General features: G+C 33.6%; 2 protein-coding genes across 3 annotated transcripts; one reads left to right on the top strand and one right to left on the bottom strand.

The window, feature by feature from the left end:
* Positions 1–359: 359 nt before the first annotated feature.
* Positions 360–2,652, top strand: LOC129287888 (uncharacterized). 2 transcript variants are annotated; one of them, XM_054924164.1, is made up of 4 exons: positions 360–503; positions 757–904; positions 1,006–1,043; positions 2,296–2,652. In XM_054924164.1, the coding sequence occupies exons 1-4, from the start codon at positions 449–451 to the stop codon at positions 2,313–2,315; spliced, it is 261 nt and encodes an 86-aa protein (XP_054780139.1). In that variant the 5' UTR covers positions 360–448; the 3' UTR covers positions 2,316–2,652. The 2 variants fall into 2 exon arrangements, with proteins under 2 accessions (XP_054780139.1, XP_054780132.1); XM_054924157.1 differs by lacking the exon at positions 1,006–1,043.
* Positions 2,653–3,631: 979 nt separating this feature from the next.
* On the bottom strand, positions 3,632–13,059 carry LOC129292270 (T-complex protein 1 subunit zeta 1). Its single transcript, XM_054929849.1, has 15 exons — positions 12,807–13,059; positions 12,645–12,708; positions 11,224–11,359; positions 10,521–10,672; positions 10,338–10,385; positions 10,087–10,179; positions 8,391–8,497; positions 6,741–6,855; positions 6,533–6,619; positions 6,190–6,394; positions 5,411–5,505; positions 4,639–4,707; positions 4,444–4,551; positions 4,227–4,345; positions 3,632–3,945 (listed from the first exon to the last, which is right to left on the bottom strand). Exons 1-15 carry the CDS (start codon positions 12,938–12,940, stop codon positions 3,870–3,872), a joined length of 1,608 nt encoding a protein of 535 aa, XP_054785824.1. The 5' UTR covers positions 12,941–13,059; the 3' UTR covers positions 3,632–3,869.
* Positions 13,060–16,587: the final 3,528 nt, after the last annotated feature.

The raw sequence follows: 16,587 nt of genomic DNA on the forward strand, positions 1-16,587 counted from the left end.
AGAAATTAGAATCCAAAGAGATATTTAATTTAACTGGTTGAAAAATTTAAATTAATTTATTTTAGCATCTCAAGTTCACATCTTGATTTTTTATAATACCAAATGATAGAATAAAAAAAATTAGATTATTTCAATTGAAGAATAATCTTGAAGAGTAATGGTAATTTCTTATGATTTTAAAAATTCAAACCAATTTTTGCTACTTTCCTTAAATCATATAAAGTTGTTAAAAATAATTGATATTAACAAATTAAAAACATTTTAGTTAAAATATACGTAATTATATATATATATATATATATATTTTGGATAAAATTTAAATATATATAATTTCTTTCCCCTGCGAGTAACAGCTCATTTCCTTTCCGAAACAACAGAGGCACCGCATTTTTCAGACAGTGTAAGGAGTACTGAATCGTCGAGCTCTTGTACTGTTCTCTCAAGCGCAATGGGTTTCGTACAAGAGGCGCGCGATAATCATGTCAAGAAAAAAGTAGAAGAAGGTATAAACTAATCTCGTTTTTGTTTTAAACCCTAAACCACTGGTTGGTTACTGAGAAAGTTATGAAATTATGAATTGAGAGAGCCATGAGTTTGGGGTTTCCCATATTTTACCCTGCTCATTCCAGGAATAATAGGAAGGTGTGTTAATGCAATCACACCGCACATTGGTTTGATTCTAGTGGAGGCTTATTTCATTGAATTAATCATAATTAATGAGTGTGTTGATGATTTCCTGTATCCACAATTTACCAGCTTTACGCAGCAAAATGAAGCAGAAGGCGCTGAAGGAATGTGATCATTACACTGCAAAATATGCTCAATGTGCTTCTGGGAGAACAATTTCAGTTGTTTGGCAATGCCGTAAACAAGCTAAAGAATTGAACGATTGTCTCCATCAATTGTAAGTTCTGTTCTGCATGTTCATTAAACTTTTTAGTTAAAGCTTTGATTCTTTCAACAAAAACAGGTTCTTGGAAAATGAAACCCAATTTTGGAAGCCAGATTGATGAAATCGGAGTTTGATATATCAATGAAATCGGGTAGGCCATTATTTCAGCAATTACAAGATTTAGGGGCGTTTCAAATTGACCTTGATGATTATTTATGTTCTAGCTGACCAAACTTCTCACATTGAGAAAACTATATTAGCTCTCTATTTGTATGGATGCTTTTGGTTTTGATTTGAGATGAATGGAGATATTTCTTAAGGTCCTTCGTTTTCTGTACAGCTGTTGGAATAAATTGAAACCATAACTCTTCTTATTTTGCCTCTGGTCTTTTTAAGGGAACCATCCCATCGTACCTTATCTCTCAGTTTCTATGACATATCATATCTCAAACAACTTTTTGTACAAAAAATTACATAAAGACAAATGAAAGGACCTATTAACTCGGCTTACACACTCATACGTGCAACAATGAATTTGGTGCATGCATGAGCTTCAACATAAGAGTGTTGACCCTAAATTTGCTTGCATAACTTCATTTTAGCAATCCATTGATTGCCTCGGTTGCCAATAAATATAATTGTTTTTATGGAAGATGTAAGGAAAAAAGAAGTGTTCAAAGTCCTACACACACAGAGACATGCACATGAGATCAAGGTCTCAAGTTAAGTGTCATTGCTACTTATTTCTTTTCTTTTCTTTTTTGTTTTTGGATACAATCATTGCTACTTATTTCTTACTATTGATTAAAAATATCAAGATTATTGATTTTATTGTTGTACACTAGTTGTATTTTTTAGACCTAATTTTCCATGGACTAGAATGAGTAGCCAAACATGAAAAGATTTTCATCCTACCCATTCGGATGCAAATTATAGTCTGAATGGCCTGATTCATAAAAAGTAAATGTTTCTCGAGGAAAATGCCACAGCCACCTTCCGGTCAAGGTATTGTTTTTGGATATATTTTCCAATATCAGTCTCCGATCTTATATGGCTGACAACAAGCCTCCCAATTCACTCCTGAGATCTGACCAAGGGAATTCAACCAATTTTGCAACCCCTGTCCTTTGTGCAGCACTAACCAGATCTCCTAAAATGGGAAATTATAGCATTACTGATACTAGAAAGACAAATATGGCCTGGCCAACCGAGAAAGTGAAATAATAATCAATATCAACATCCTAAAATCAGGAAGATAGCGTATGAGATATTTGTTTCTCTCGAAGCTGCTTTTTCTCATCAATTGTCTCCTCAACAGAGTAATTCTTCAGGGTGACTATGGATCTGAACCTGATCTCCTTTTTCTTTTTTCTTTTTTCAAATTTTTTGTTCAATTTTCCCAGCACTAATGATGCTGTTTTAGAGGAAATGAAGAAAGAATACATTCTGCAGAACAGTGGTGAAGGCTCTGCAAGAATATAGATTTGATTTCATTGAAGATTGGCCTAATCAATGAGCAACTGTTTTTACAATTGTTCAGCAAAGCATCTGCCAAAAACGTGTCATCGGTATGTTTGGATGCCTCCTTTGCATTCTAGTTCGTCAGAAATCTAGAGTGAGCTCTTCATCATCTGACTCAGTGGACAAATTAGTATGACAGCAAATTTCCGGGTTTTTTTTTTCTTTGTTGCATAAGACTAAATGAAGAAAACTTGTACGAATTTTGCAGGTTTCTGATATGGAATGTTATTTACTATTTATAGACTGCAGACGCATTCAATTTGGTGCTATTTGATAGTAAAGAACAAGATCCTAGTTTCTCTGCTCAGGTTATGTTTTGCGTCTTCTGACACTAAATAGCCTGCTTGGCTCCCTTACAACGGTGCTGCAGCACCCAAAAAAAAAAAAAAAGTTAAACTAATATGTCAAGGTTGAGATTAATCAGTTGGCAAATTAGGTTATAAGCTTGGAAGCTATCGTCGGAATCATGAGCATTCATGACACAAATCGCTCCTCTCTCGTCATCGTGCAAGATATAAGAAACATTTTAATGAAAGATTGCGAGGTTATATACGAGCACGTTTGTAGAGAAGTGGATTCATACACGAACTACATTGTTAGCCCCACTCATGGTATTGACTTGTAAGTGATAATATTGAACCTCTCTAAGGATATCTCTCAAGGGGGAGCGACAAGTTATTGGCCTTGTTTATTAAGTTTTAAGATAACGCAGAATTTCACATAGCGCGTTCTTAATTTTTTGCAACTTGATACTACATGGTTATTCAATGGAGCAACCTTCTGGAAGTAAGAACCAGAAGAGTCTGCGACAAATACAAGTGCTCTGCAGGAAAGATCACCATAAATTTAGAACGTGTCATATAGATAACTTACGTAACGTATAAATCTATATTTAATATTATGCTCAACCTTTAACGGCTGAGTTAGTTAAATATACTTGCTGATGTTCTAAGCATATGACTTGGTTGAGGGCAATATCTTGGTCTTGAAAATGTCATTATATATCTAATGGGCATTCCTCTTTATTCACTCCTTTCTCCCTCCCTCCATATACCGAACGGACACTTTGGTTGGTGGTATCATAGCCCTGAGATTTCATAGGACACTAAACAAATAGAAGCACCTCAACAATGTCAATGATAGAACTAAAGAGCATTATGAAATTAACCGTCCCCCAATGCAACCAATGACCTGCTTGAATGTGGTGTACGCTTCGACTATGGAATCCAGTTTCAACCAGTAAAAAATGATATAATGTGTAACATGCTTCAAGCACCATACAACCACATAATCTACTAAATCATTGCTTGTATATTTCAAAAGTATAATGAACCAAAATTCACTCAACACATCTATATTACAAAGTCCATGATGGGATTAAAAAAGGGGGCAAATAAAACAGGAGTAAAAGCAGTCCGGTTCATTTTCACGGCCAAAGAGCATTGCTGCATCCCCCTTACGTTGGCTTTCTCATGTTGCGTCCGGCTCTAATCACCTCATCTACCAATAGTAACTGAGAAGCTATAACTGGCCTGTAGACCATAAGAAAGAAAGCATGTGACAACCCATTATAAGAATATAATTGCCCTCCCTCAGTTAAATTTGAGGATTACAGTGTAAGGTGTTGGGGATAACAGACCCATCATGATATTAAGAAAAAGTCAAACAAAGCTAAGGAGGGCATAGGAACGTAATTGATGAGCCTTATCGAATTAAATTAGTGGCAAAGTATAGACCCGTTTTCCCCTGATCCTAGTGAGCATGTACATAGAGATATAAAGCAGGTGTCAGGTAATTTTAGGTCCAGACATACCCAGAGTTTATGATTTGGCGCTTGACGGAGTAGTTGTCAAAAATGCCCTCCATTTGGGGGTCTAATGGTTCTCCTGTGTGTTGGTTCAATCCCACTGTATTTCCTCTGTCATGTTCTCCCTGTAACAACATTCAGCAATTGTGTAAAGATGCCATTCTGTTTTGCAATTAGCAAAAAGCAATTTGCATAATGAAATTAAGGCATTGATGATGCATACTGTGAGAGCAATGATCACATCTTGTGTGTCAAGTCCTGAATTCTCAGCAAGGGTCTTGGGAACCACAAGAAGCGCATCAGCAAAAGCCTCAACACCAAGTTGTGCACGCTGTTTCATGTTTATAAACATCTTTCTCAGGACAGGTAACAGAAAATTTAAGATCAACAGGGAAGCTAGAAGAAAAATGCCTGTTACCCCTTGAACTGTTTTCTTGACTTCATTCACTAGATATTGCCTAGCAGCAACTTCAAATGCACCAGCCCCCTGAACACAGGCAAGAAAATCACATGTAAGCATCAGTTGTGGCACCAATATCTCACGAGTCACGAGCATCATAACAATAAAAGGAGTACGCCATTGATCTGAATTAAGGATATATTACAATTGAGCAATTTTAAAAAACACACTGATATAAAAGTCAGTTCTAGGAGTGGTATTGCTTGTACTCGCTATTGACTTCTAGAAACACTTCCGGTGACATTTATTCATCCATTTGAACAAGTTTCACTCATAAAACACTTCCAGTGACATTTATTCATCCATTTGAACTAGTTTCACTTCATCTCAATAAAATGACAACATTATTTCTAATCCACTTTCCGCTATAACTCACTCATCTGAGAATATGCCAGCTTCAGATTCCACATCAATCTTCCTCTCCATAGATCAGAAGTGTAATAAGCAATAACCCTTTATACTATAGCGCAACTTAGTTCCAGAATCTCATGTTTATTCATACAGAGATTTCTCAACCAATATTGTCCACCTTCTGGACAATCATCCCACATTAAAATTTAGGTCTCTGTACAAAGGTTAAACCATTCTGTCTTGCAGTACACTCATTTGTAAATTGACGGAATCAGGACAAATAATGGAGCCACTTGATACGACAGAAGCATGCATCAGACCATAAAAATGCATAAGATGCTTTTGCAATAATTCTGAATCATAAATGCAAATAACTCACTAAGACAACGGATTCATCCTCTATCGTATTCTTTACTGCTCTCAAACCATCACGAACTGCATCTTTAATCTGAGCAATAGTATGGTCATTGGGACCTGTGCATTACAATAGCAGAGAAGATCATCTCATCAAGAATCCAACAAAAATGAAGTGATTAAACATACAATGTACAGAAAATATCATCCTAAAATCTCTGCTTCAAATCCAGACTAACATCCATCTAGTTAGGAGAGAGGTTCATGGTTCACTGGTCAAACAGCTCAAACGGATCTACGTACACAATCAATAACCAACATATATTTTTTATGGTTTTTATTTAGATAAGATCAATTAAAATTTTAACTTAGATAACTGTTAATTATACTTCAATTTAACCATCCATTCAAGTTTGACTTGATGATGAAATAACTACGGAGCTTACTAGTCTCCATGATCCTCACTTGGAGAAGGGGCAAGCCATCTCAATAATTCTATATCATCTAGGTTTCAAATCTTGCTTTGCCAATATACACATCACCCAAAATCCCCAAGGGAGCCCACCATCCCACTAAGCTTGTCCAGGCTGGTGATCTTGAAACATGTATAGTTCTTACTGGTTGAACAGGCCAGTATGTTGACCAATCCTCTAGCAGGGCAGTAGATATGTAATAACAGAACCAGTAGGCCCACTAACTACCCCATTTACCAATCAAATAGGGTGACCTCTTTCGGTTTTAAAAACTAAGTAAAATACTAAGATAAGCATCTAATTTTAAAAATAAAATATTCCTACAATTTACCTTTAATCAAGATTGTGCATGAATGAGGATTCTTCACATTCTCTACAAATGTATATTTTTCTTCACCAAGGACATGCTCATACACCAATCCTGCCCAACCAAGACATTCAGGAGTCAAATCATCTACAGAGTTTACTGCCTCTCCTCCACAGGCCAAAATCAATCTCTCCATGTTTCTTCTCTTCGCCCTCCGAAGGGCAATTATCTAAAGAAACACACATATAAAGAACAATAAGAATGCAGCTATATAATGTTCATGTTCTAAAAGCAAGTTATACGCAATGTAGTGCAAATTTTTCATATATTAACATTATAAAACAAATAATATAGACAAAGAACATACCCCTGCCCTGGCAAGAAGGTCAAGTGATGGGGGATCAATTCCTTTCTGATTGATAACAACAAAGTTGCTATCATTACCAGAACATACCTGCATCCATGATGTGTAAGAAGAAAAATAGATAAAATTACTATAATGCACTATAAAACAACTTACACCTATCATAGTGTAAAGTGTTAATGATCATTATAAAAGAATATCCTTTTCCTACCTTATTTTTCAGTTCAATAATTTTTTTAACTTTTTCATCAACCTGGCGCCTTTCAGCTGCAACCATGGCCTCTCTTTGTTCAGCATTTGAGTAGAAAAAACCTGCATTTATTTCACTGACAGGAAAATGTTCCAACATTATTATAAGAACATACTATGTCCAGAAGATGTAACAAGCTCATGAGTCTGATAAAATATTGAATATCTTACAACAGATATAGACTTCCTTATTTCATGTCAACAAAGTTTCCCAGATTAAATAAATATAGTAAACCCATTCGAGAATCATTAGAGATTTCTGCTTATTTTGAATTTGTACATTTTCCGATAGAGTTTCATAAAAAGGCATGAAAAAGACAGTTTGTGTTTGCCAAAATCACTTCTATTGTTTTGTTTGGCCGCATGTTTCAACTAGGTTCATTTTATTGCCAAACTAATAAAAAAAGGAGCCTTATAAATTTTAAATTGCAATTAATCTTATTTGAATTAATGCATAATTTTAAATCTATTATAAACTTCACTCAAGTGTAATTACAATTAGTAATATAATTTCTCATTTTTATTTTGATCAAAATAAAAGAATCACAACAAATATATAAAAGGTCGTAATGTGAACAAAAATATAAATTTGACTAAGATAATTATAATAAATATATAAAAAGAACATCATCTAATATTGAAAATTCTCCGAAAAAAGGGCAATGATTCATGGAAGACAGATATATCAAAATACATTTACTACATATTGAAAATGAACAGAGATGTTAGGTAACAGAGGCTGGGTTAATTCTATTAATTAATGATGCTGAATAATGATATCTTCATTTTTTAAATAATACATTTCTGCATGTGCTTGATAGAAGAGGTTTCAATTTCCTGCTTCCTTTACATAGAAGAAAAATTGCTTCTGCCGCTCAAGAGATGCTTTTTTTTTCCCCTAACAGCTTGGCCAAATACATCAAGAAACTAAATTTGTTTGAATAATAAGCTGCAGCTTCTCCTGAAAAAGCTTAGCCAAACAGGCTATAACTTAAATGGCAAATATTTAGTAACAATACTATTCTCCTACACAATATTGCTTCCACAGAAGAGAACTGAGAATCATGCATTCACCAAAATCAGATAACATGAGTAAAGCTAGCAAGAAGTGACAACCAGCAACAAGAAAAAAGTCTATAACTAATTGTATGAACCAGATGAAGTAAAATCATTATTTCACACATTTATTCATAGTATCCGCTATCCAGCATCATTAAACATGTCTATTTGTATACACATATTTGGCAGGGCCTTGGGTCTCATTTTTTTATTTTTCCTGGTACAAGTTACGTTATCTTGTTTTTGGCAATTTGCATTCTTTATTTTTAACATAGCATTATAACATAAACAGAAGTCAGTAGAGAGAATAATTGCTGGTGGAAAAGGTACGTGACAATACTTGTTACTTGATGATGAAATCAGATAAAGAAACCATTCAATAATATTAATATTAATATTAATAGTATAATATATAATGGTGTAGATTAAAAGCATGAGATGATCAAGAGAGCCAAGCAACTACCATTTTAACAGTACCACGTATATAATTCATATGCACCCAGTAAAGAAATTGAAAGAAGAGTTAGTACATCATCTTGATTATTCCATTTACCTTTTATCATACTCCAAAGACACATTGCATGTTAGTATATAACAATTCTCTGCACGTCGCTTCATATCAGGGTGCCTGGAACCATGATCAAGAACAAGACCCTCAACCTAGAAAAACACGAGTGAACTGTATAATTAAATTAAAATTAAAAAAATTGAGAGTATTTAATGTATGCAACAAGTAAACTTAACAAATGAATGCAACATGATTAAAGTCCAGCTAGATATATGTGAAAGTGACACCATTCACGTGATTGAGATGTAGCTGAAATGCAATTGAACCAAAGAGCTGAAGAGAAATTTTAAAGGACACACGACACAGGTGAAATGGGGAAAAGAGTGATATCAAGGATGTTATAGTTTTATAAAATGTTAGTTTTAGATTTAAATGACAGTTGACAGTTGCTGTGTGATTAGCCGTTGGGAGAGTGTGAGCGCCTATATATAAATTAAAGCATTTCAGTTGTAGTTTTATCTCAGCGATGAATGAAAAGAATTCCTTCGTTCCTCAATTTCTCTCAATCTCTTCTTCTCAATCTCTTTCCTCTCTGCTTCTACCTGCCTTTCTGTTCTCTCATCTTTTCCCTTATCCCTCTCTAATTCCTACCAGTCCAAATTATTTCTACGCATCAAAGGATTTATTTCTTTAGAAGATAAAAGAATTCTTAGGAAAGTAAGGAGATAAAAAAATTCAGAACACGGCTTAAATTAATGGAAAAAGGTTTAATAGGAAGCAGTGTGGCTAGTCTCTCATTCCTAAAAGACACACTCAAAATGAAAAAAGGGGGGGCCTCAAGCCAGACACCACAAGAAGGCGGCAAGTAAAGACAACAACCACCCATCAAAATACAGACATTCAGCTTTAGCTTAAGCCATGCATTCCAAAAAGTTGTCTTTTGGATGTACAAAAACTTAGACCAAGAGGATAAACAAGACTCAACTCTGAAACTTCTCTAGAGCAAGAAAAGGCAGGGAAAAGTATGATTTAACGACATCACAGACAGAATAATTAAAATTCCAAACTCTCATGCATTTTTTTAATCTAACAACCTCTCCTACCCATAAACCAAAATCATAACATTGTCAATAAATGGGCAAACCATTTCAGTAACATAGTCTTTAACTTCTCACTTGATCGGTAGAAAAGGCAGAAATCAAGGTAGTTAACATTATTACTCTCCCAACCCCGGGCTCCTGACCTTGTAGGAGTGAGTAATTGAGTATGATAATCACAATATGGGATATGTTGTAGAACCATTATTGTTAGTAAATGTCTCAAATGCATTCTCATCGGTTTTAAATTCTGAATGTGTCAGGATGGAGGGACGATTTTGTCCATATAAATCAGTTTCCAATTGCAAAAATGCATATGGAAACAAGGCCTGAAGTTGATGTTGACAATCCTAGAAATTGCCCTGACGCAACAAAAGTCATTTCTTGACAATCCAAAGTGATAGGCAACCAATAATAATGTGTTCAAATCCCTGATAAGATTTGTAGAGGTTGGCTTGGCTCCCTAACTAGGTAAATGAGATTCTAGCAACACAATCACTTATTTAAACATACTAAACAATGCTAGAAGTTTAGGCATTGTTAAATTCCATACCATATGAGAACACTGATAACTGGCAGTCAAAAGTTATGGCCAACAAATAAATACAAAACCCAGTACAAATGAATGACTATACTTAACATACCAAGCGTGTGTCTACATCAAACTTGTGCCTCATGTGCATAATCTCCACCATAAACAAATCAATTGCTTCCTCAGGCTTCCGGATGCATAAAACCTGCAATACAAAAAGAAAAGTCAAACCAAAACAAATTGTAGTTTGTAAAAGGTACCACACAAGCAATTTCAACTGATTCAATGAGCAGAAGCAATAACTGAAATAAGGTTGTTTCATTAGACTAGCATATAAATGTCACTATCTCCGTGAATACTCACCGAATTAACAACTACATCAGTCAATTGATCAGCCAGTGCCTCGTATAACTGTAAAAAAGAACATAAAAAAGAAAAAAAGAATATCGAGCTCAGTAAATTGCATGTCCACTACTTGTTTGTTCACTCTGTCAATAATACTGAAGTACAATCAGTTTTGCATTAAAGCAAAATAAAATAAGATACCTTTGTCCTAAGGGTTGTCCTTGCAACCATACAGAGAATCTCTTTGTCAGGCTCACCACCCATCACAACAGGAGTCTTGAATTTTTCAAGGAATTGTAGAGTTGCTCTTTTTGCAATCTCAAAACCATCAACCAAGACACGTGGATGCATACCTGTAATAATCATATATCTCATTCATATATGTTTCAAGGCGATAGAAGACAAAATTAAAATGTTCATCATCTACTTTGTGAACTGAGAGATTCTTGAGGCCGTTCCTATCCAACAGCGGGACTGGGGAAGGAAAACTTCCATGAAAGCCAGACTAATTATCAAATGTCTTTTTGATTACTGGTTTTCATCTATTGAAATCTTCCCCCGTCATGAATGCGAGAAATCTGCCTATCAAGCAGTCGGCACAGAAAGACCAAGAATTACAGGGCACTTTACAAAAACACCATTTGACCTAAAAATTTCAGGAAACCCTAACCTTGAGCAGGACGTAAAAAAAGCCTACAAGAAACCTGAAGATAAATACGTGTGTTTCCTGAGAAGCAGTAACAGACACATAGTAGGTGCCTGGGTGGAGTCCAACTGCTAGATATGCAGATATAGAGACGCAAAATTGAGAGAGAAAAGCTTGAACTAGAATACTAGATTATAACTTAAATACCCATACTTCTTTGCCACTCAGCAGTTGAAATACAAGTGAATGATCACCGACCTTCATCTATGTAACGCTCAGATTGTTTCATAAGTTCACCAATAAAGATCACAGTAGAAGTTGTGCCGTCTCCACTAATGTCATCTTGGGCAACAGCTGTCCTAGCAATCATGATTGCTGTTGGGTTTTGGATTTGCTGTAACAAAAATGAAGAAAATAATTATAGAGGATTAAAAATTCAGCAACATGTAACAACCACAGAGGTGGCAGCTTATGCCATGCTTGGTAAGGGTCACTGCAAGGAAAATTAAGTTAATACAGTTTTTGCACTTCGCACTTCCAAATAACTTTAAAGCAAGACCTATTCACCTTCATTCTCAATCTATAAAGTAAAGACATGTCAGACACTTGAATTAGACACAACCCCTTATACCACACAAACATGAAGTCATGAACACAGTAAATTGTGTTGTTCATTAGTTTCAGGATACATGCTTCCCAGTTACCAGTACTTAGACCCCTACCAACAAAGGATGGCCACACATAAGAAAAACATCCAATAAACATAGAATATTTGAAAAAATCTTAAGAGGTTGAGCGTGCAACTCCGCACCACATCAGTGAAGCGAATATTTACAAAGAATCAATGAGAAGACCAAGATCAAACCGCAAGGAACATATCATACCAACAGGTTTTTTTTAAAAAAAAAAAAACTCCCACCAGATCTTCAAGTCAATTATTCCCATGATTTCATTTGCTTCAACAAAAAAACAAAATTGATGGAGATTTGGTAGTATGGGATACCAAATCTCACATTCAGTAGTATGGGATGCTCAATAGGGTATATAAGTGAGTTGGTTCTCCTACTTCAACAGCTAACTTTTGGAGTAGGTTTCTCATCCCACTTAATACCCGTCAATTAAAATCAGAGCCTCATTGTCGGTGGTTTTGGAGAGGCTACTTATAAAGGGTTCTAATCGAAAGGAGACCAAACTAAATGCTGTGCAGTGTAACCATCAGGATGTCGGCTTTCTATGGAGGGCCAATTGATGGAGACTTGGTAGTATAAGATACCACGTCTCACATTGAGTAGTATGGAATACTCATATAAGTGGATTGATTCTCCCACCTCAACAGCTAACTTTTGAGGGTTCCCCATCCGCTTAGGTACCCATAAAAAATGAAAGAAATTAGGGGAAAAGAAACAATCTAAAAATTCCATAAGATGCCAATGCATATTACTATTGGACAACTTTAAGAACCACGTATCATGTCTTGTAAGGCCAACAATCATTCATCTAGAGCTCCAACACCAAAACATGCACTTGCATTTATAAATTAATTTCAAGTGCACTCGAGGGATGAGCATAAGAAACACTAACAACAGATCAAAATATTGCCGCTTCCTCATAGTATTAGATCGAAACAGTAAGAAATTATGGTAGCAACAGAACACCTAGAGAATACCTAACGAACTCACCATTTCTTTCAAGAGAGTGTTCCCGTCTTTAGTGAGCTTAATGTCCCCAGCCCCACCAACCAACCTGATTCAAGAAAGACATTGTGATAACGTAAGCTTAAAACAAGTATAAGGAGAAGCATCGGATGGAAGGAGAAAAATAAGGTAAAACAGTGGCAGTACATTTTGATGGTTCCCTTGGGACCGAGGTTGGTCTTGAGGACATCCTGCAAGCCCTTGGCGGCATTGATGTTCATGTGCAATGCCGCCGATTTGTTAAGCACCTCGGCATTAGGGTTCAGCACTCGCAGGGACATGCTTCCGGTGACGGCGAACACAAGCACAGAGAAATGGAGAGAGAGAAAGAGAGAAACTGCCTACAGAACGAAATCGCAGAAGCAAACCCTGGTAAAGAAGAGAGATGAGGGTTTTAGAGACTTCTAGCATTTCAAATAAACTCAAGAATACTTTATATATATTTAATTTTCAATTTACGTATGTTAAAAATATTTAAAGAATATAATTATTTATTAAATTTAATAAAAATATATTTTAAATATAATTTATATTTAAATATATTTTTAAGAGTTATCTGAACGGTCCTTCGTTTAGAACAGGACATGACCATAACATATGAAATTATGGTAATCTTTAGGAATTCTTTTAAAGATGAGATAAGGTGGGATGGATGGTGGAATAGCTTGTATTATTTGAGAGAATGAAAATGAAAATAAAATAAAAAAACAAATAAACTTTGTTTTATTATTTGAGAGATTTAAAAAAAAAAAAGGTATAATAACTTTGGATAACTTTTCAAGCAATCCCTTGTCTTTTTAAATATTTTTTTTATTTTTTAATTTGAGGGTTGAAAATGAAAAGATATCATATAAATAATGTTATTATAAAATCACTTTCATCATTCTCACCCCTCACGCTATTTTACTCTCCTTCATCATGAAACTAAGAAATATAGTTATATTCAATTTAAATAATTGTATAATTATTTTAAAATAATTATTAAATAAAATTATTTATTTCTTTAATAAAACTCTTAAATAATATAACGTTGCATTCTATTCTACTCCACCACATTCCATTGATCCATTCCATTAATTCCATTAATAATTATTCATTTTCATTTCTTTATATGCTCTCAAACGTACCTCATGCTGCTATATGGATTATATGGGGTGATAGCCAATGCAATTTTCCTTATTAATATTCATGCTCTTAATTATTTACTGGGAATAAAACGTAAAATCAATTTTTTATCAAAAAAACTTAAAATTAAATTAGTAGTTTTATCAAAAGAATTTTTTATGAATACAAATTTAAATAAATTAGGTCTCATGAGCTCACTAACACTTATAAAAGTATTAGTTAATCACTCATTAATAAATTCTTTACATCAACAAGAAGATTTGACTTTAACTAGATTAAATCCCCATGCGTTGCATGGTTTTTTAATTAAAGAAGAAGGTTATTTTATTTAAAATGATCTTTTAAAAATACAAATGAATTAAGAAATTGTTATCAAACAACATTTCATTATGTATTGATAGAACAGTGACTTAAGTATTATTCAAAAAAAATTAACAAAAATGGTTGATTTTTTTGCAAACTAATTAACTTAATTTAAGTATAATTTTATTATAACAATTGAAGGATGAACTTATAAAGGAAAGAATGGTGTCAATATAAACGTTAGTCGAGAATATTGTTAGTCTATCTTTTAATATTTTGCAAATATAAATGCAGCTGTAACATTTTCATATTTTATTCATTTATAACTTAAAATATGAAAAGTTGTGAAATAAATTTCTTTAATTTAATTTTAAATGTTATCATATATTAGAGAGATTTTAATAATAAAATTAACTAAATGAGGACACTTGGAAAAAGTCAATATCATTATGTAGATTGAATGTCATGTGTTTCACAATTTTGAATTCATACAAATATAAGAGGAATTTTTTAAAGTTTGATATTAAACTAAAAATTAGAAAAATAATTGCATGATGAATTTTAAATAAAGATATCTTTAAGAACTTGAATAAAAATAATGATATTGGCATATTAGACATATGTAAGATTTATTTGAACATATACATCTTTAATTTAAAGAATATAAATGTTGTAATAATGAATTATCTTATATTGTGGACGTGAAAATATCATTAATAGTTAAAAAAATATTAGTAAACAAAATTGATATCCATTGTGTTAGAAGTTGGAAGTTATTGAAATCATGTCATGAAAATTTTTTACGCATATTAATACATCTTTCATAATCTTGCATTTTGTCACAATATCACGCACCTTTTACATGTATATGATGAAGATTAGATATCACTTATTGTATGTTTTATTTGGAGTATGTGTGTGTGTGTATAAATCAATGTGAAAAGATAACTAAAACACGACAACATAAACATTTGAAAGATTTAAAACTATTGCACTATCAAGGTCCCTCAATTTGCAGACAAGAATTCTGATGGGACAGGTGAAAAGACATTATGGACTGAAATAATCTATGTTTTCAGACACAACTTGTGAGAATGTTTGAGACAATTCTTTAAAGTTTCTTGCACTGTAAACAATATGTGTTCATTAAATAATATCATAGTAGATGGATGTGAAGCAAAAGGATTTAGGAATGAGAAGAGGAATGCATGGCTAGCAACTTTTCAACAATATCAATTGGTGGGTTAAAGTGCATATGGGTTGCTGTTTCATAGTTGCTTAGTTAAAGCTTGTATGATTTGAAAAATAAAATAATAGATGTATAACAACTAAGAGAGAGAGAGAGAGAGAGATATATAGATAGATATATATATAATGATGTAAGTAAATATAATGAATGGAATATTTTCAATTTTACTCTTGTAGAAGCAAACGATACACAGTTGAACAACAACAATTATAGGTGGCTTCATTTTTGACATTTTTCAATTGAAAGCATTATGTGTACTCTTGTCGAACAGGACAACATTGATTGACCTCTCCCTATATTTATGCAAAAGAGTAAAATTAGGGTGAGTTGACAAAATGTTCATTAGCTAGGATGCTTAATAAGAAAAAGATAGTGAATTAAAATTTCTCACTCTTAATTAGCAATGGTAAATGACAGCCTATTCTTGTTCTCAAGACCAATTTTATGATCACGGATGGTGCCAAGCCCTTGAAGGAAGCCTATGATGTCTGTAAGATTCTCAAATAATGTGGTATGTTGAATCAGTTAACATGAAAAATCAATTGAAGATTAGATGCGCACCAACTAAATGGTCAATGTTTGTTTTGCATTTTTCTATATCTGCTTTCTTGATAATATCTTTTATAGAGAATAAGTTGAATCCATAAGGAGGAATTTTTGCATCATGAGCATGGACAAATGTGTTTGCATGAAAATTAATCTTCTAAGAATGTGCAGTAGCCTTGTTGTCCTCGTTATTAGGCAGAACTTCAAAAATTTTTATAAAGTACACTTTTCCTTCGACAAGTTCAGCTTTAAATTGTTGAACTTGATTCTTGGTTTGGATAGATGCTTGGATTTGTACTCCCTGAACATAACAATGAAAATTATGATAACTATTAGTTTAACTGAAAAAGAAAGCGAAAACATCTATAATGTATGAATACCTTCTCATTAATAAGCAAGAAACATATGTTCCAAGTGTCATATGGTAGATTTTTATGTTTCAAATGCCACTTTCTCAACACTCTCACAACAACACACCATGTTTTGTGAGAATCATTGATGTCACTTAAGTAGTCATACTTGTCGAAGGAAAGATCTTCAGCCATAGCAGTGTCACAGATGAATATTAGCACAACTAAAATGAAATAGTGGCACTCATTGATAGGAGAAGGGTCCCTTGCATTTTTATACTTTGTTTTTTTTTTGTTATAATTAATCAAACTTGTAAAAAACAAGCTACATATGAGGAATTTTGCTTTGGGAATG

This window comes from Prosopis cineraria, unplaced genomic scaffold (assembly GCF_029017545.1).
Source record: "Prosopis cineraria cultivar Desert tree isolate PC_DT_omini unplaced genomic scaffold, ASM2901754v1 PC1, whole genome shotgun sequence".
Taxonomy (NCBI): Eukaryota; Viridiplantae; Streptophyta; class Magnoliopsida; order Fabales; family Fabaceae; genus Prosopis; species Prosopis cineraria.

Bases quoted from the DNA above. Each gene is read 5' to 3' on its own strand.
- LOC129287888 (XM_054924157.1), top strand. From the start codon at position 449: ATGGGTTTCGTACAAGAGGCGCGCGATAATCATGTCAAGAAAAAAGTA. The intron at 504-756 runs GTATAAACTAAT...ACAATTTACCAG, and splicing joins CAAGAAAAAAGTAGAAGAAG to CTTTACGCAGCAAAATGAAG. The intron at 905-2,295 runs GTAAGTTCTGTT...CAATTTTCCCAG, and splicing joins AACGATTGTCTCCATCAATT to CACTAATGATGCTGTTTTAG.
- LOC129292270 (XM_054929849.1), bottom strand. From the start codon at position 12,940: ATGTCCCTGCGAGTGCTGAACCCTAATGCCGAGGTGCTTAACAAATCG. The intron at 6,395-6,532 runs GTATGTTCTTTG...GTGTTTCTTTAG, and splicing joins ACCTTCTTGCCAGGGCAGGG to ATAATTGCCCTTCGGAGGGC. The intron at 4,708-5,410 runs GTGAGTTATTTG...GCCTGTGTTCAG, and splicing joins AGGATGAATCCGTTGTCTTA to GGGGCTGGTGCATTTGAAGT.